The 19,766-nt window shown below is 41.7% G+C and overlaps 1 protein-coding gene across 2 annotated transcripts in view; it reads right to left on the bottom strand.

Annotated features, from left to right (window-relative positions):
• The window catches only part of RAB31 (RAB31, member RAS oncogene family), a 58,052-nt gene continuing 49,448 nt past the window's right edge, over positions 11,163–19,766 (bottom strand). For both annotated transcript variants that reach the window (XM_021387669.1, XM_021387668.1), the window contains exon 7: positions 11,163–15,512. In XM_021387669.1, the coding sequence (XP_021243344.1) occupies positions 15,415–15,512 (98 nt within the window). In that variant the 3' untranslated portion in view covers positions 11,163–15,414. The remainder of the gene's footprint in view (positions 15,513–19,766) is intronic.

Here is a 19,766-nt window from a genome sequence, read left to right on the forward strand (position 1 = left end):
GTCCAGAAAACAGGCAGATTGAATTGTAAGAATAGACTGAAAAACTGAGGCTGTTTTTCCTAAGGAAGACATGATTGAGCCAAGCAGTGATAATAGTTTTCAAACATATTAGAAGCTAATGCAAAGAGGAAGAAAACTGTCTGCTCTCACTTTCTTTGGCTAGGGCAGGAAGTCATGGGTGTTGGCTGGAGCAAAGAACTTCTTAACAGTAAGAATAGTTAACTGCCTGGAGGGGCAATCCATGGAGTTCCAGTCAGCGACCTCCAACAACAGGTTAGACATCTGTTGAGAGGTATGGATTGAGCCAATCTGCCTTGAGATGTGACCTCTGAAGTCCTTTTCAACGCTATGATTCTCCCTTTGTATAAATCCCAGTGTGCTCAGAGATTAAACTGATCATTTGCAGTGGAATTGTACGTTCCCTAAGGTCTGAGCCACGGTACATTAAAATCAGGGGAAATTCTTCCAGTGCCTTTAATAAGCATTGGATCAGGCCCTAATTGAGTGTGTAATTTGGAGTTGAGTATGGAATTTGGTCGACAATTCTGTTAATGGTATTTGCAAATGAGAAGAATCCAACTCCTTTTCCCAGGGTACATTAGTTTGCAATGGTTACAAGAGAAAGTAAACACATGCTGAACAACCAGTACTTTATTTTTCACACAGAACTGAGTAGAGATGACTAAAGACAAAGACAAGAAGAAGATCTCTGGGGAAAATTTAGCAACTTTTCTCAAGGAAGAACATTTTAGACAGCTATTTTTACATCAATTAAGACAGAAGAAGATTGCAAAAAGCTATGTTAACAACACTTTAAAAATAAATAGATATCATAGATGTGAGAATGTTAAATGTTTGTCTCTGCTGAAAGATCAAGTTAGCAGAGAGCCTGAAAATGGGCAGAGGAAAAGAAGGGGAGACCTGGAAAAATTCAGGCTGTCGGTGGATTCAATTGCTTGCATAGTGACTGACAAGGAAGGATCTGCTCCCCTGCAGCCTGTTACCAAACTGCATAAAGATGTAAATGACCAACTAAATCACAAGCGCTTATGCCAACAACAGCTCTGCTTCTGCAGTTGCACGTGTTTATATCCACTGAAATCCAGAGGAATTCTCAAATGCATAAACTTAAGGGTTTGCAGCTTTGCAGCATCACAGCTTGTGTGCCGCTCTGCCTTCATGGGCTTCACCAAGACCCTGGAAATGCTTTCTCTTTCACCCTCGAGTTGAGGCAGACAAGGGCTCACAGCACTCTTGGAACACATGCCAGAAGCTAAGGTTACTGACACATGGTTAATACGCAAACAAAAGATCTTTGCTCTTGATTAATTCATTGTATCTAGAAGTAAAGATGCAAGGTTTCTAGCATCACCTCCTCATTCCAGTTTGTTGCAAATATCTTCTGTGGCTGCACAAAAGCTTAAGCATCCTACCTGAAATGTTTACTTACTTTGCATTCAAGGAGTAAAAAGTCTGCATAATATTCTTGATGGCATCTTTGACTGCGAAATACTGAATTATTTATGGCTTAATTGTAAAAATGATACCCACAAGAAGCTGTTTAGTTGCAATATGCAAGTGATACACCACACAGACAGGAACGTGTATTTCAGCCTTTGTTCTGTTATGTCAGTGGATCAGCTAAACCCAGGTAGGAACAGTTTGCAGAGGTGGAAAGGGAATACGGCATTTTCACAGAATCACAGAATCATTAAGGTTGGGAAAGACCTCTAAGATCACCCAGTCCAACCACCAGCCCATCACCACCATGCCCACTGACCACATCCCTCAGTGCCTCATCCACAAGGTCCTTGAAACCTCCAGTGAGAGTGACGTCACCACCTCCATGGGCAACCTGTTCCAGTGCCTCACCATTCTTTCAGAGCAGAAAATTTTCCTAATATCCAACCTGAATCTCCCCTGGCACCACTTAAGTCAATTCCTTCTCATCCTAAAATTGCCATATCCTCCAGGACATAGCTAGGGGTTAAAAAGCCCGCAGAAAGCACCATGTAGCAAAAGATGCCCTGCGTTGGATTCTCCCCATGTGGGACCTTTCCAGCATCAGCTCACCCGCCACCACCAGCCAGCAACCTGCCACGCTGTGCACTGTCCCCTGATGGTCCCCTTCCCTGGGAGCAACCGAACCCCTTCTGCCCTGAACCTGCCTGTGTTGTGGGCACTGCTCACCACTTGCTACCATGAATATTCACCATTCTGCTTTTTAAAGGAAAACACATTATAGTGGATTGAGACCATCCCGTTCCCCCTCCACCACCCTGAACCTACATCTGTCCTATTTTGCTGCTTTCCTCCCCTTCCCTCTTTCCCAGTCTCTATTGCTCTGGAAGCTTCCCCTCCTATTCCTTCACCTTCAAGTGAAGCAGATGCTTTTTCTCCTTCTTTGTCCTTAGTACAAGGCTCTTTTCAGGGGTGTGCAAGGAAAGGACAAGGGACAGCAGGCAAAAACTGCAACAGAGAAGTGCCATAAAAGCATCAGGAAGACCTTTCTTACTGTGAGGGTGATGGAGCACTGGAGCAGGCTGCCCAGAGAGGTTGTGGAGTCTCCTTCTCTGGAAGCATTCAAGACCCGCCTGGATGCCTACCTGTGCAACCTGCTGTAAGGAACTGCGTTAGCAGGGAGGTGGACTGGATGATCTCCAGAGGTCTCTTTCAACCCCTACAATTCTGTCATTCTTCTGTGAAGGTGCAATCTAATAGAAATTAATACTGATTTAACAGAAAAACAGACCTCCACCACAAACCTGGAATGTGTTTTTTGTGTGCGTGTGTGCCAGGCCATTCCTTGCTTTTTTTCTTTCCCCAAGTAAGGCAAATAGAAATAAGGAAAATGTGAATTGATAGTGTCCATTCAATCCACTGGACCAGCACCAGAGACTTCAGATTGATGCAAGCTCCGCCATCAGCAGATAGGGAATAGCATCTCATCCACATGGAAACTCATGGTATTTTTAGATACTGACTGTCAGCTTAAGATCTGAAGAACGGTGCTAAAAATCTTTATGTTGTTGTGTTCTCATCGTTGTTTCCTTTCCATTTCCAGCAATTTTTGTGTCATTTGCAAAGTTACCAGCAAAGATGTTGTTTCCTTCCAGATCACTGATAAAGACATCGGATGGCAATGGGTCCTTTGAAGCCGTTAATAACCCATTAGAAGAGAGTAGAAACATGCTGATATAGCTGCTAATTGGTTCTGAGAGCATGTGATGCAGGTAAATTGATTTTGTGTAGTACTGATTTTTTTTTAACCAGATTGTCATGCAGGACTACATCAAATACCTTAAAGTAATCCATGCCTTAAATCAATCTATCTACCTTAAGCAGCTGCATCTTAGTCTCATTTCTTGTGGTTTGAAAGCACCTATTCTAGATTAAAAATCTATTGATTAACGTTACATATGCTTTTATCTGTGAATTAATACCCATTTGCTTCCCATATCTGTCTTGATAGTATTTTGCCACGGTTTGTGTCATGCTTGTAATTATCAGAACCTGTCATATTTATTCTTTACAGTGCGCCGCATTCACTGTTTATCCTTTTCCCCTGTGCACCAGTATTTGTTCAGAATGAATATGAATGGCTCAAAGAGCATCTCCACCAGTTTTTGTAATACTCTTGGGAGCATTCAACCCTGAAGATTTAACTGTGTTTTGCTTTCACTGATGAACATTCTCTCACACATACAGTGAAAGAGAAGTTCATATCACTTCATTATGGTAACAGAAAAAAATCCAGCTTTTCAAAGTAGCATAGTAAAAACTCTGCCTTCTTATACAGAAACTATTCCTGAGGTGCATATCTAAGTTTCACTCACATTAGAGGCAAAAAAAGAAATTACTGTGTTTGGCTCTTGTTAGCTATTCAGAGACAATACAGTCGTGAGGGAAAGAGCTGAGCTGGATTTCGGCTTATGCATCATTAATGAATCTTTTAAGTAAGTTAAGATGCAGGATGTTCAATCTCAGAGGTGGCGAAGCAAAAAAGATCACTCTGTAGTCCATTTTCCTATTTCAAGCTGAGTTTCCTAGGCTGGCACGTAATCTTCAGCAAATCTTAGCAGGTGTCCTCTGGATGGTTTTGATGGACAGTAAAACAAGGAATTGAATCATTACATTTTTACCAAGTCCAGTTTTAAATCTGAGAATTATAGAATCATAGAATCATAGAATTAGCAAGGTTGGAAAAGACCTACAAGATCATCCAGTCCAACTATCCACCTACCACCAATAACCCCACTAAACCATGTCTCTCAACGCTATATCTAAATGTTTCTTGAACACAATTAGACTCTTCCCTAAAAGCTTTAGGTCATGAGTTTGGGAAAGCCTGCGTGTGCCAGTGACATCATGCGTGATGTTTCTTCCCCATTCTTTTCCCTCCCTCTGTACTTATTGAAAAGTGAAATGAGGTTTTAAATATTATATTTTCTGCTTTTTAGAAGGTGAATTGGACAGAGAATTTGGGACAACTCACTGGGCCCAATTTTAACAGATTTCAGTAACTTCTCATCACAAAAGATGGAGGGACTGCGGGCTTCTGGCCATGATGTTGCAACTAACCAGACTTCAGAGCTGTTTCGGTCCAGATAATATAGATGGATGCATCCTTAAACCCAAGTAGAAGTAGTTCACTTGATGGGATGACCACACGATGTCTCACTACTTTCCTATAAACTAGTAGAACAGTAGAGTTTACCCAAGCTGAGCTTAATCAAGATGCTGGCTCATTTTCAGTTTCACTGTCTGTCTTACCTTCATACAGCTTAAGTAGCCAATAAAATGCAAGACTTGACTTCATTTTGTCATCAGCAGATTACAGCTGACATCATGAGGAAATGAAATGTTTGCAGTTGCCTCACAGGAAAACTTAGAAATGCACAAAAATGCCCATGACACTCTTGTACGTGGCAACACCAAGGCCAGCTCTGATGGAAGTGACGGGGTCATCATGGAGGCCTGACAGCGCTCTAACTTAGCATACACACCAACCTCAGTCCTCAGAGCCTCAGAGGCCTGACTCGCAGTTGCTCTTACTCAGAGGCCTCATAGAAGGAGGGCAGGTTAAGAGAGGACAGATGCATAAACTGGAGGCATTCACCTTGGTGGGAGAAAAGTAAGTTTGCACCACATCCTAGTCAGTCAAAATCTCAGGCTCCATCAACCAGTGTTGTGTACAAAGTACGTAAAATGACAAAGTAATTGACATCCTGTGACATAACGGTCCTGTTTAAAATTACAGGTGACAACAAAATTTGAGAGAAAATTCCTGCATTACCTCATCACACACTTTCTACGGCATGGGTATGTATAAGATCAGATAGGCCACTTAGCTTCAAACTTGCTTACATTTCCAGTATGACCCAAAGATACCAGAAGGCAGTCACAAATTCCCGAATTCTAATTGCTTGCCTGTGGCTGGCTTAAAATGTACATCGTAATTATCTAAATTCCAGGATTTAGTTGTCATGCCTTGGAGCACCTGCTAAGAGGAAGGACAATTTCCAGCGCTGGTTTAAAACATCAGGGAGCACAATGCCTTTCCTCAAACATCCTGAGGAGTGGGAGTCTCTCACCGGAATTCTGGCACTGCTTCACAGAGAAATGAAGCATTCTTCAAAAGCAGACCTGTCAGAAGGCAGCCTGAATAACTCCAGGCTCTCCCACAGTACCAGAAACATGTGCTGAGTCATCTTGCCAAATTGCATGGTAACCACTTTCCCAGAGCTCTGAAACCCGTAGCTCCCGGACATCCTCATCTCCCTGTCACTGATGTGGTATGAAACACTTCTCAGATGAATGCTCTCTTTCTAATCTGGTCATCAGTTCTGGCCCTGTAATTTTTCAGACCGTATCTATCCACACAAGGAAGGGTGCAATTTTCTGCCGTGGCATGCATCTTTCACTGGCGTGTGATTTGCAGCAAGATGAGGTGAAGTGTCTGAAAGGCATGCCCACTGACATCAAGGTAACTTGATGACTCAAGTCTGGTGGATTTTCTAAGACATCAGTTCCCTCCTGGGAAAAGTAAAATAAAATAATCCTCCATTTTATATTCCAGTGATGGATGCTTTGTTGTTGTATAGCCTTTATACTCCCAGCAGCAGGTACTGAAGAACATACTACCTGCTGTGGTTAAATCACTCAATGCAAATCTACTTGGATATGTTTGTCACCACCTCATCCTTTCTTCCACAGCCTTCTCTGGAATGATTTGCCCTTTTCATGCAAAACAACCCATCAAGGCGAGACATCTTTTAGTCAGAATCAAGCTTCCTGAAAAGCTAAACCATGCAGGGAGAATGGCTACATAAGTGCTTGACAATGTGTTCACCAAAGGCATTAGTCCAAGGCTCCTACTTGCTAACCTATCTGTCATGGACTACGTGAATGAGCGTCATCTTTTATGCAATGGGCTTTGTACTCTGTACATTCAGGCATAAACACAGACAAAGATATAGTATTATTTTTTACAGGTAGAGTGTTTAGCCACCTGAGGCACTCTTCGTCTTGCATTTGTTTATGCTCATTTATGGACCAGGGTTCTTAAGTAACAATGGAGTTAATAAGATTGTGCTGTGAAATGCGTGTATATGCCCTTTGACCATTTATGATGTGATAACACTTTTAAATTTCCATTTCAGATATCTCTTTTGTTCCTTGTCTGTCACCTCAGTGGGGTTGTGACCAACCTCCAAGAGTATCTTCCAGGCTAGGATATCGTTACGTTGTTTCCTCCTTCTTTCCTCTTCACTATTTTATTGCCAACGTGACATTCTGGCTTTGTTCTCATTTCAAGAAAACTAATTCCTCTTCAAAAATGTTGGCGTCTAAAAAGGAATATCTACCTACAAGGGCTGTTCTAAAAGTAATGCCTCCTATGTTATTATGTTGGTCCACAACACCAGAGGCAGATGGTGGTATATGGCAGTATGAATCCAAAACTGCTGAGAAACAGAGTCACCTCCATTAGAAACGTCAGCGGCTGATAAGACTTCTGTCCTTCCGTTCTGTGGTGGTGGGGTGGAGAACTGGTCAGGTGCCAATAGGCGGTTCAGGTTGCCACCTTGAAAGCAAATTTTCCCTGAGAATTGAGAATGAGTGTGGTAAATCTCAGAGGACAAATGGTATCTCTGAAAGGAGTGGCGCCAGGAAAGCATTCTTATTTTGATTCCTGAATGTCCCAAGAAATAGCACAGAAAACCTATGCATTTATTTTGAACATCCCTTCTGAGGGCTCTTAGGAGATTCCTACCGCACATGTTAAGCTTTTTTTGGTAAAGATCTACAGTGCAAACCTGTACCATATAGTGAGTGATGAACATGGAGAGTAACTTGGATAGGTGGTAGTAATTCTCTGTTTGCTGATGACTTCATTTTTTGCAGAGCTGTCGTACTGAAAAAGGGATTTTGAAATGCACGGTGTTACCCAGGCTGCATCCATTGCTCTTTGGTGCTAAACTGCTATGAAATTTCCCAGCTTGTATTTGTCAGCACAGCAGCCTGGTTCTTTGAAGACAACAAGAAGTAGGGATTTCTTTTATAAGGTGCTTAACCTACATTTCAACCCTATTAAACAAGCAAAGAGAAACCGGTACCGTCCTCTTATTCATTTCTTACTTACTTGCTAAGTCAGTAACAGCAGTGCTATCGCCTGCCCACCAAATCATGCTGGACTGTCAAACAGGAAGAAACACGATGTTCATTTTCCTCAAGGGCATCTCTTAGGCATGTGAGCTGACTTCCTTATTGATTGCCACTTGTCAATATGTAATTGGAAGCCGAGTGATTGCTTCTCTCGCTGTCTGCCACAGAGCATTCCTCCAGAGCTCTCTGCTTGTTGGAGAGGAATAGGGATTCAGTTGTTAGGTATTTATCCTCTTATTTCAACATGTATTTTAATATACTAAAGGGAGCAGAAATGGCATTGACTAAAGTAAAATTACTGTGCATTGAAAGGATTTCAGTGGATGTGTGGTTTTGTTTCCTGAAATACCCGGATTGTGGGAATGAGAAAGGTTGAGTTTTTCATCACAAATTAGGTGTGTCTTAAAGAAATGTTCAAAGGTGGTCAGAAAGATCAGGCTCGGCTTAGCCAGGAGCTTTTGAGAAACAATGTCAGTACCTTTCAAAGAAAGTATATTTGTTTGCAGTACTTCAGGGAGTCTCAGAAATAAGAGGGACCGGAGTAATGTAACAGCCAGGAAAAAAAAAAAAACAACAAATCCTTCCCAAGCTGATAAATTTTTAATTCCTAACCAGAAGCCTCAAAATTCTTTTCCACACCCCAGTGCTTGACTTTTATGCACTGAATAATGACATCTTATTAAACACTTGTTAATTGCGGTGATGCTAAATGCAAGTTAGCACAGGTCGATTGCACTTCCAGTTCTGCCAGCGTGTTGTCCCCAAGCTTTCACAATCACCGTGTTACAAAACAATTTGAATAACGCTTCCACACTTTATCTGTTGAAAACACACCATTATGAATCCTAACATAATGAGCATGTCCTCATATTTCTACAGAACATGTTGCCATGATAAGTGCTAATACAAACCAATCCCTATCAGGGCACACTCGGTAGTAGCAGAATTATGCAAATACAGACATTTTGCGGCAAGGATTCTTCTTGCAGAGCTTAATGCAGAGAAGAGAAAACCATCTGAAATCGATTTTTCAGACATGCTGTGTTATGCTGCATTATGCTATGACTTATTCCTTCTCATCTTAACCTGCTAAATGCGGTCAACTATTGGTTTTACAGTTTCTGCTGAAGAGTTTTATTTTGGGACAGTGAAAGAGCAAACTATGTTCTATCAAACAATGAAATCGGCACTGGCACAAATGCTAAATAGATCTAATCCAAAGGAGATCTTATTAATGGTCAAGAACACCATCACACATGAATGCATCCCATTGTGGAAGCTGAGTCCTCAGGGAGCAACCCACACCAATTAGCGGAGGCATCGGCACAAACACTTCCAGCCACTCCGTCCTCCCATGCATGTCTCAGTGCTTTTGAGAAAATTACTCTGTAGCCTCTTGTAAAACAACATCAAGGAGGGAAAGAAAAATCTTGCAGCTTTCTGTTTTCCTTTCAGGGAAAAGAGAGGTTTCACAATCTGATCGCAGCCTAAACAGTCTTACAGCTTAGCTGAGGGGGCGGAAGCATGAAGGAGATACACAGACTATTTCATCAGACTTTCTGTCCTCATTTCAGACGAGTGCTCAAGAGATCACAGCAGGGCGTCCTACGATGCTCTGCAGAAAGACCGAAGCTGTATTAGGGAAGTTTTTGAAGCCATAACATCAAATGATTTTCCCTAAGTACCCAGAGACACAATCTCCAGTCTTCAAAAGGGAAGCAGAGAGGTTTATTTCCCAACCAATTGTGCTGCTCCCCTCTTATGGCAAAATAAAGCTGCAAATTAACACAAAACACTACAAGAACATGCTTCCGAGCCACGTGAAACATCCCACTGATAATACCAGGAGGCAGATGTCAGAGGGCACAGCTCTCCACACTGAACGGAAAAACAGCCCTCACCTCTGACTCTCCACCACACCGAGAATAATTGCAAGGGGCTTCTTAGGCTTTCCTTGAATTATGTACAGAATCCCATCACGTCCGAGGCAGGCAGGGCCCTCTGGGTCCCCCTGTCCCAGCCCCGCTGCAGCAGTGCCACCCAGAGCAGGGTGCCCAGGCCCACGGCCAGGCGGCTTCTGGAGACCTCCAAGGAGGAGACCCCACAGGCTCTGGGCAGCCTGTGCCAGTGCTCCGTCACCTGCACAGCACAGAAGTGCTCCTGGTGTTCAGAGGGAACCTCCTGTGCTCCAGTTTGTGCCCATGGCCTCTTGTGCTGGCACTGGGCACCTCTGGAAAGAGCCTGGCTCCATTCTCCTTGTGCCCTCCCTTCAGGTATTTCTGCACATTGATGAGATCCCCTTGAGCCTCCCCTTTTCTAGCTGAGCAACCCAGCTCCCTGAGCCTTTCCTCACAGCAGAGGGACTCCTTCATCTTCATGGCCCTACGCTGGACTTTTTCTAGTAAGCCCACATCCTTCTTGTACTGGGTGACCCAAAACTGGAACCAGTACTTCAGATACAGCCTCGCCTGTTCTGCGTAGAGAAGGATCGCTTCTGAGCTGCTGGCAATGCTCTGATGCAGCCAAGAATACTGCCAGCCTTCTCAGCAGCAAGGGCATGCTGCTGGCTCCTGTTCAGTTTGGCATCTGTGCCACCTTTTCCACTTTATGGTTACAGATCTGGCTTAAATTTTTAGTTTTGAAAAGCTGGAAATCAATACATCATTTTTCAATGTGATGATGAATGCTTTAAAGTGGGGAACGGATCCTGCTGAGTATCTTCAAGTAGGAAGTAAACTCACAGAGGCCCCTCTAAAATGCTGGTTTCTCCTTACAGAGATAAATGGTGGCTTTCATCACCTGGTAGTCTTTAGTCACCGTGTTCCCACCAGACACGTCATTCACAGGGCTTCTGACTGCGCTCCTCATGTGTTGGCGTACACTGAATTTATCAGGGTCACTGGAAAAGCTCTCCTCCAAAATCCCATTTTTCCTTAAAAATAATAATGTAAAACGTGTTTATATTCATAGTCCTCATCACTGTGGTAATCACGCTGAAGCTATGAATTGGGTCACACAGCAAAATCACAGTGAAGGCACAGACCCCTTGAAACAATAGTACCGGGAAGCACTACGTACTGCATGCTTTCGAAGGGAATGTTAAATCTCAACTCTTAAGGACAAACTCAAGAGTCATAAATAAGACATGAAATGTGCTGTCATAAATAAAAAGGTACAAAATAGAAAATTCCACAAGAGCCACATGCATTACATTTACTCTTCAAAGTGAGCGGTACCTCCAAGCTCATTTTTCCCGACAGCCACTGTTCCAAATTTCCCCACTGGGACGGGCCACCCTTCTAATGGGTTAAATCAAACAACGTTTAGCAAAGGGATTCTCACATTTTCTGCTTTTTCAAAGACCACCTGCACTTTGGGATCCTCCCAGAATGCATTCAGCTCTATGAGACCAGCTGTGCATGTTTCAAGCAGCGTTCTTTTAAATCCCTGTTAGGCAACCCACAGACTGGAAACAGCCATTTTTCAAGAGCAAATACTGAGAAAAATGGGACCTCTTTTGTTCTGCTTTATTGAAACCAGGCACCCTCAAATCAGAGGCATTCAAAACATTTATTAGCGTTAATCATTGTAGGTTAAATAAAACACAAAAAGTACGTCTTAGGGCAAAAATATTATTAGGTATGATACAATTAATATGTAAAACATAAGGTAAAGTATTAACAGATTGCAGCATCCCATACATGAAGCAAGTGGGTCCAGCCCAATCAAAGCCCTTACATAAACAAAACAGAGGAAGAGTACTTGGAAAGTGATTTTAAACTGACAGTTTACCACTGACTCTGGCTTAAATAATTAAGGATAGGATAGTAAACTACATCATCATTGTACTGAAAAGGTCTGAGTGTAGGAACAATGCTCTCGTTACATTATAATAATGCATAACATCATGTGCCATGAAGGATTACTGAGGAGACGAGGGACAATGGGTAACTTTTCTAGTTACTAATATATACCCATGGTATGTAGTAGCACTTCAGATAGACCTGCTATACCGTGAATAATCAGATTACTTTTTTTTAGTGTAACTTTAGCACATCTGAGTGCCAAATCTTGGACACTAATGACCTTTTCTAGATTTCTCAGCCTGCAAGACCAACTTTTCCACAGTATGCCATTTTCATGGATAAGAATAGCGTGTCAACAGTTGTACCTACGTCTATCTCCATCTTCTTGCTACCTTCAGCCCGCAGCTTTAACTTCATAAAGGTGAAATGATCACAAACAAAAAATGTACTTACAGAATACAATGTTCAGTATACGAGACCCAGACATAGTGACAAAATACACTACTTGTCAGCATAACAATATAAAACTGTACTTATATACACACTCATATGCAGAGCATATATGAAAACTAGTTCCTTCATCATCTTTTTTTTTTTTTTCCAAACTAGTTCACGACAAGCCGGAAAAGCGAGTCACCCGCAGCTGGAGGGTCACGGCCATGAGTCACGGTGCAAACAGACTCCACCAAGCACACCTGGCACCGCAGCGTGCTCCAGTCCTGCTGCCAGCTCACTTGAGAAAAGCAGTGTCCAACAGACCCAACACCAGCTGGCTGATGAGGAACTGCACGCCACTCTTATCATTCTCAGGAGAGCAGCGCAGCCACAGTTAAGTGCTCCCGTACAGTCATTCAGCTTTCAACCGGCCATTAACCAGTAGGGAACTATGATCACTGCTGAAAGTTTTGACTCAGAGATTGTTTGCTTCACTATTGTTTTTCTGGCTGCTTATGAAGGGTGGTGGTACTTACTTTCCAAACAACAAAGGCAACAAAAGAAAGCAAAAATTTTACACGTGAAGGTCACAATTTCTTAAACCAACCATTCTCCCACTGGAAGAGGCAGGCTTTGACAAACAGCAGACAACCAACATCATCGCTGAAGGCTGGCCTTATCTTCAAAGTAAATGCGACCTACTACACAGCACCATGCCTTGCTGTTTTTACACGAGACTCCAGAATTCTCTGCTGAAGCTCACCATGACCCCAGAGGTGCTCAGGGCCAGGTTGGATGGGGCCCTGGGCAGCTGAGCTGGTGGGTTGCAGCCCTGCCCACGGCAGGACTTGGGGCTGGGTTGCTTTTGAAGTCCCTTCCAACCCAAACCATTCTGTGACTCCGAGATTCTATGAATTTATTCAAGTGACTAAAAGAAGAATAAGGTGATAGAGATTTGGCCCACCTAACGCAAAAATACCATTGAGCCTACTTTGCTAGCATTTGAATTCTAAAATCTGCTAGAAATCCATTGTAATGATTTCCAATTTTACACTATTTAAATGTGTAACTCAAAAACCTGTTCTGAATCACAAGCAGCTCACTGGCAGCTGTAAGAACCGGCTGATTAAGACAATATCTGTTCCATACAGATCCCCATTAAAGGCCAGTTCTAGCAGAAACTGAGCGTACACAGGGTACTTGCAGAACTGTCTTACAAAGCCTTCCGCCATCTCAACTAGGGTTAATGAGATTTGAGATGCCACATTAAGAAAAGACAGATGCCATACAGACTTATGAAAAGTTAAAAATCGGTTATGCATAGCTACATAGAGCTAAATTTCCTAACAGCTTTAAAGATGTAGGTTCCACCTCACCTTGTTTTCTTGGTAACAGGTCTAGCCTTTCACAGATGGGTCACAGATCCCACCAATACCATTAATCTGTGTTGGTGATCAGTTCCTACTACTTTAGGCCAGGGTAACCTCTCTTGCACTCCTGTAGTTGCTTGGGCTTCCCAGGCAGACTCACTTACATGGGGATGGAATGTAAGGAAATGCTCTATTTTGCTTTATTGGGTTCCAGCCTTTAAGCCCAAACCACTTTGGAACAGAACTGTCATTCTTCCAAGAGCCTCATGGAGATGTCTTGGATGGTCCCTACAGGAGCCTTACCAACTATCAACTGTGATGATTGCTGAATTTTCATGTGAACAATGATGGATTGTCAGCAGAAAGTTGCTGCAATTCAGCAGTGGCACGGATCAGCACAGGCGACAAAACTGAAAGGTCACCCTAAATATCCTTTCTGTTGGGAACTCGCATGTCTATGCTTACAAATTTTCAGGTGTGAGTGCTTTCAAAGGAATCCAAAACATCTGAGAGGATATTAGGTGAAAAACCAACGCAGTTTAGGTTCTTAGATAAAATGAGGTGGGAAACAGCCCAGCTGATATTAACTATTTAAGCCCCCCAAAGAAAAGGAAATAATCCCAGTCAGTATATCCAGCTCTGGTTCAAGCACTAATAACTAGTGCCATTTTATCAAAGCAACCATACAACCTAGCAAGAAAGTCTGTGTTTATGCATAAACACGAAGCCCAGCTCTTGCGTACCTGTTTATGATTTATAACAGTAAGTTATTTTCCTGTTGTTTTTTTTTTTCATAAGGCCCCCAGAAAAGGTGCAGAGAGGTCAATTTTCCCAGAAAGAGAGCAAATCAATGTTGGGCTGTGGTTTTAAAGCCTGTATTCCTTGCCCTGGTTTAGATTTCCAATTGAACTGATAAAAAAGAGAAATCAGTCACACGTATTTGTAAGAGATGAAAGTGAAGAACGCAATTTTACATTATTTCTATTTCATAGCCATCCACAGGATTTATTTTTCTACACTGTATTTTCAAATAAGCTTCAAAGGCATCACGCAGTGGATCCTCCATATTGCATCCCCACGTCGCTGAAGAGACTATTCTACAAATGAACAGAATTGCATTTGTAAGGAAACGCTCTATTTTGCTTTATTAGATTCCAGCCTTTAAGCCCAAGCCATTTTCGCACAGAGCTGTCATTCTTCCAACAGCCTTGCAGAGATGTCTTGGAGTGAGCCACGGAAAGGGTCCTCCTGAGCCACCGGGGCAGCGTGGCACTCTCTTTTAGAAATAAAAGAAGTAGGATTGTTAAGCTGAGAGAACTTTAGCCTGGGACACAGATTCGGAAGAAGCTTGGTAAGTAACAGAGATTAAACCGGTATTTGTGTTTTTAACAATTTCAGCGATTAATGAAGCGTATGTCCTGGAAAGGAAATCATTTCAGGCAAAGTGCAGTGGCTGCTACTTCAGTTCTTTCTGGAGCAGTGGGAATTGTGTGGGGTTCAGCAGCCTCCTTCGTGAGAATTCCTTCTTTCACATGCACAGCTCCTCCTGACACAGATGTTGACTTGTAGCCTGAACAAACTGCACTTGCTCATCCTTCGGATCCATTTTTCTAATTAGCAAATTCAGTTCAATTCTTGCTGGTATTTACTGAAAGCATAAGATGAAGTTACAGCTCTAGAAAAATATAGAAGCAGGGTCCAGCTAATAAGGCAGAGAAACTGTGAGCCAAAACTCAGCTTTTATGGGTTTTCGCACCCTAATATTACATAGAAAACTCTAAAAACATGCCAAGTTCACTTTGTGATGTAAAAAGAGATTTTTTTGGTAGCAAATCTAGAATTTATATAAAAGGTTCTTTTTATTAAAAAAAAAAAAGACAGTCATCAGCTGAAACAGAGGATCAGAATACTTTGACACTGTAATTTTGACAGGATAGAGAGGATTTTCCAAGTAGGTTTTACAAAATCCCTTTGAAGTAAAGCTTTGTGCTTCCAGTCCTTGTGTTACTACTCACGAGAAGTATTGAAATTACTGCTTTCAAGATAAGGAGCCACGTCACTGAGATCACGAAGTCCTTTCTCCATGAAAGGAGTAAATGGCGCTGTTTTTCAAGTAAATCTCAAAAGATCAAGTTGGGTCAGCAGCACCGCCTACCCGTCTGTGAAGTCTGCCTTCCAAGTTTGATTGCTCCATTGTTACCATTTTCATGAGGATCTAAGGGTGGAATTTGCTGACCTGAAATACACGAGGAGACAGTTAATTCAATTTTCCCGATGCGGTAACAACACAGGCAGATAATAGTTATGGTGATTTAGCTTGCATAAGAATTACATCTGTAAAATTTAGACAGAAAAGCAGCATCTTCTCCGTGCCTTAAATCTTTTTCCCTTGCATCTTGCTTATGCAAGAAGAGTGTTTTCACATTTTAATATATGCAGATAAAATATGTCTATCAAGAAAGTATTAAGGACATTGAAATTGTTATACATGTATTTCAAAAAGGGATATCTTACTGAGAGCTGAAATACTAAGATGCAGAAAATTCTCAGCTTTCTCCTAGTTGCACTTAAATGTGAATGGTGCTAGTTTAATGAGATCTTGACATTCCTAAATTTGCATGGCATTCAGTCGTTGTATGCTAGAATTCTACAAAGCCCTGTAATTACACACATGCTGCCTACACTTGGAAAAGAAAAACAAATCTGTTCTTCTCACTGAATTTCTCCATCCTTTGAGGGGCACCTATGTCTCCACAGTTGACAGCACTCATTAATTAACAGCATCCCTCCCCAACTCTCACTACTTCATCATCTTATGGGGTGATTATTTTAAGCATTTGAAAGACTGTCAGCCAGAGCTCTCTCCCCGGGGAAGAAGCGCTGCTTCACACCTCTCCCTTGTGTGCCTCTTCAGTACTGTTCCATCCTTGGTCTTATTGGCTTACCTACTCACAGACAACGTAACATGCGCTCAATAATCAGAATTATGTGAGAGATAACAAGATCCTCCCAGGTCCACTCTATGCTTTCTCTCTCGTCAGGCCTGGCTTTTCCATTCCTCTCACCAAGTGATCTGTTTTGTCAGTTTCTTAGAGAGTTTGCAGTCATAACTTACTTTCTCATTGCCTTGTGGACCTGCAGGATTTTTTTTTTCCTGAAGCTGAGTCTACTTTCTATGAATTATTCCTGTTTTTACTTCTACCTGTGTTAAATAATGAGTTAAAGTGTTTAACATTTGCTACATGCCACTTCCAGTGGCAATAATCATAATTCAGGTCAGTCTCGAGAGTACAGATTTCCCCATCCTCTGCTGTATCCATTCACAGCTGTCTCCTTCTGATTGCTCTATGAATTATATTTGTATGTTGAAATTTGGGTCCTGCAAAAAACCTGAGGGTGATAACAATGAATTAAAAGCATTCAGGTAGAATCCAATCCCAACGAAATCAAACAGCAAAGTTTCATTTGAAAAACTTGTCCTGAAATTACCTTTGGTCAAATCCACCAAAATTTCACTTATCTTATTCAATCATTTCTGTACAGGTATATTAGACAGCAGAAGTATGATTTTTGAAGCAGATAATCTTGGATGTCTGTACAACTGAATGAGAGGGCAAAAATTTGCCATATTACCAAGCAAAAGTACTGTATTCAGTCTCAAACCGCGAGAAACAGGCATCTTGAGGGCTTAAGCATGTCTAAGCACTGACATTACAATGCTGCACACTACTTTAGGCCACTAACATAGCAGCTTTACACCCTGCTTACGAACGTGAAGTCTCACCATAATAAGTGCCCTTCAAAAGTTAAAAAAAAAAAAAAGAATAGATAGTCAGAGACATTACATGCATCAGTTCTGTTTGAGACAGAGTCTACTAATTCTTAAAAAAAAAAAAACTCTGTAGAAGATGGAGAACGTGTCACCCATAAGATGTTTTCCATGAAAGTAAGGCTACCATTTTAGAAATACACTTACCATTTCTAAAGCAGTTTGACCCCAGTACCAGCAAAAATAAAACCCTGGCCATTTGTCTCTGAGCACAACATAGCCAAAAATAGTTAGATTCTAGGGACATGGTTTCCATACGATACCATTAAACAAATAGCGACTAAACAATGTGTTCTTCCAACGGTAAGTTTGGAAGAAAGCTTGCACTGGCAAACTAGCTTAACTTTTATTTTTAAAAGCCCACATTGAACAATATACCTCTATTTGTTTCTCATTCAGCATTTCACAGTTCTTATGAGCTCCAAGTCTCTCCTATAGCACTTCAATGTGTACGCAAAGGAGGAGGTAAGCTTCTTTGGAGCAAAAACATTGCAGGTTTCAAGGTCGGAGAGCACTTTGTCCAGTTCAGAACATGGTACCATACAGGTAGTTAAGAATCAACCTGGTTCATTTCATTTCTCAAAATGATTAAGAAAATCCAAAGCAAGGATAACAACTACAAAGAATAAAGAGAAAAATCTCCAGACACAGTGTTTGCTGATTCGTTATTCCAGCCTTTGATCTTAAGTACTGTTTGTCATTAACCAGTCGTGTTTTTTGTTGTTTCGTTAATCCCCCTTGAATTCAACATAAGAAAATACAGTTTTGAACAGCTTAGAAGTTTACAAGTTTGAGATTTCTTTTTAATAGGTGAGTTTTTTCTCCCTATTTCTTTTATCACCAGATTTCTTAAGTCATTGAATGAAATCATTTTAATTCCAGTAATGGGATTTATCCCTGCTGAGGGAACTTGTACCATCTGATGTGCAGCCGATGGGTAGCTCTACTGGAACATAACACTCTCAATACAGAGCAATGAATCCAGGTAGTAAGAAAATAACTACAGCTGTCTCTCAACCACATTGCAACAGGGAAAGGTTCAAGCACCAACAGCACACCAAGCACACCAAGGATTAGCAGAGAAATGCTGAGCCTTCATCTGTATCTGGTGCTTGTGAAACACCTCAATCACTATTGCTAAAGGGACTGTGATCATCTTGTAATTCAGCTATTGACAAATATAGCGTCTATATTGCTGACATCAGTGCAATCCAGCTGGCACTGAGTCAGAATCAACAGAGCTCATAAAATGAATTTTAAAAAGTGTATAGTCATTGGAGAAGTATTTTTCACTGTCATACGCGGCCTCTGTTCCAGAGGAATAAAAGGTACACACATATGAGATAACCTATAACGTTGTTAAGTTATGCTATTTTTTTCAGGCAGTTGACACCAGGTAGGAGCAGCAGTGCCCCATCATTCAGCCCAACAGTTCTCCTACTTAAAAAATAAGTAGATTAAGACAATTCCTCTTCAGATCAAGGACTGCTCTGTTAAGATGGAGCTGGCTCAAAAATTCCATAGGAGACAGAAGAGTGCTGTTGCTTAACTTCATAAGCTAGACAATGAATAGAATACCCTTTCTACATTTTTACAGAGCAGGAAAGAGACAGCCACCTTGCCATTTGACAAAAAAAAATACCAAGAACATGCTTTCCAATACCAAGAACCAGACAAAATGGATCATCACACAGAAAAAAATAGATGTGCATACATGAATCTAAGAATTCTGGAGCTGAACTGGTGAAATGGGAAATTTAAGGACATGTTATTAAATCATTCTGTTAGAGAAGGTGTAAAGCTCCATATGGCTCCCGTCGCTGACATTTCCATGGAGCAAAGCCTACTGACGCTGATTTAAAGTTAGATCTTTTCACCTACATTAATGATGTAATTAAATATTTTTAATTAACTTCACTAACATTTAGAGCATGTTTCATATATCATTTTACGCAAAACTGTTTGTAAACATTCACCTCTATGCATCTGTGTGGTGGTGCTGGGCTCCTCCATGAGCTCATTCTAGTAAGCACATAATGTAAAATAAACATCACAAGAGACTGCTCAAAGGTAGGATTAGAGAAACATCAAGTTCTGAAGTGAAACATGCAGGTTAACAGGTGGGAAGCATTACACCCATTGCATCTCCCCCCTTCTGGCATGCTTGAGTTGGGCTGAGGCAGTCCGGAATGAAGGTCAGGGTCTTCTTGATGCCTGGCTGAATTCCAGCTCTTGCTATTAAATCTGAGATTTGTAATGCTAAGAGTTTAATTGGCACTCTGGGAATTGTGGTTCTGAGAGCGCCAGAGGCAAAGGGATTGAGAAATGAGAGGGAGGGAGGGACAAGAGGTAAACAAAATAGGAAGGGAGAAAAAGAAAACTGGAGCAGGAAGCAAGAGAGACAAGAGGGACCGGGTGACGGCTCTGCAAACAGAACTGACGAGAGGCAGACTGGGATTGCTCTGTTGCAGCTGGAAGCCTGATGCATCATCACAGTAACAAAATCTGCTCTCTTTGTTCCTTTTTGAATGCAGTGCTCCAGTTGCAAGTGTTGAACAGATTGTCATTTAGTGTGTGCAGCAGAAAGGGAAGTGGATGTGATCAGCCTTAGCGAGCACAGGCAGGTGATGAAATTCAAGTTCGAAAGGAGTGCAGTACTAT

The sequence above is a fragment of the Numida meleagris genome, chromosome 2, assembly GCF_002078875.1.
Source record: "Numida meleagris isolate 19003 breed g44 Domestic line chromosome 2, NumMel1.0, whole genome shotgun sequence".
NCBI lineage: Eukaryota > Metazoa > Chordata > Aves > Galliformes > Numididae > Numida > Numida meleagris.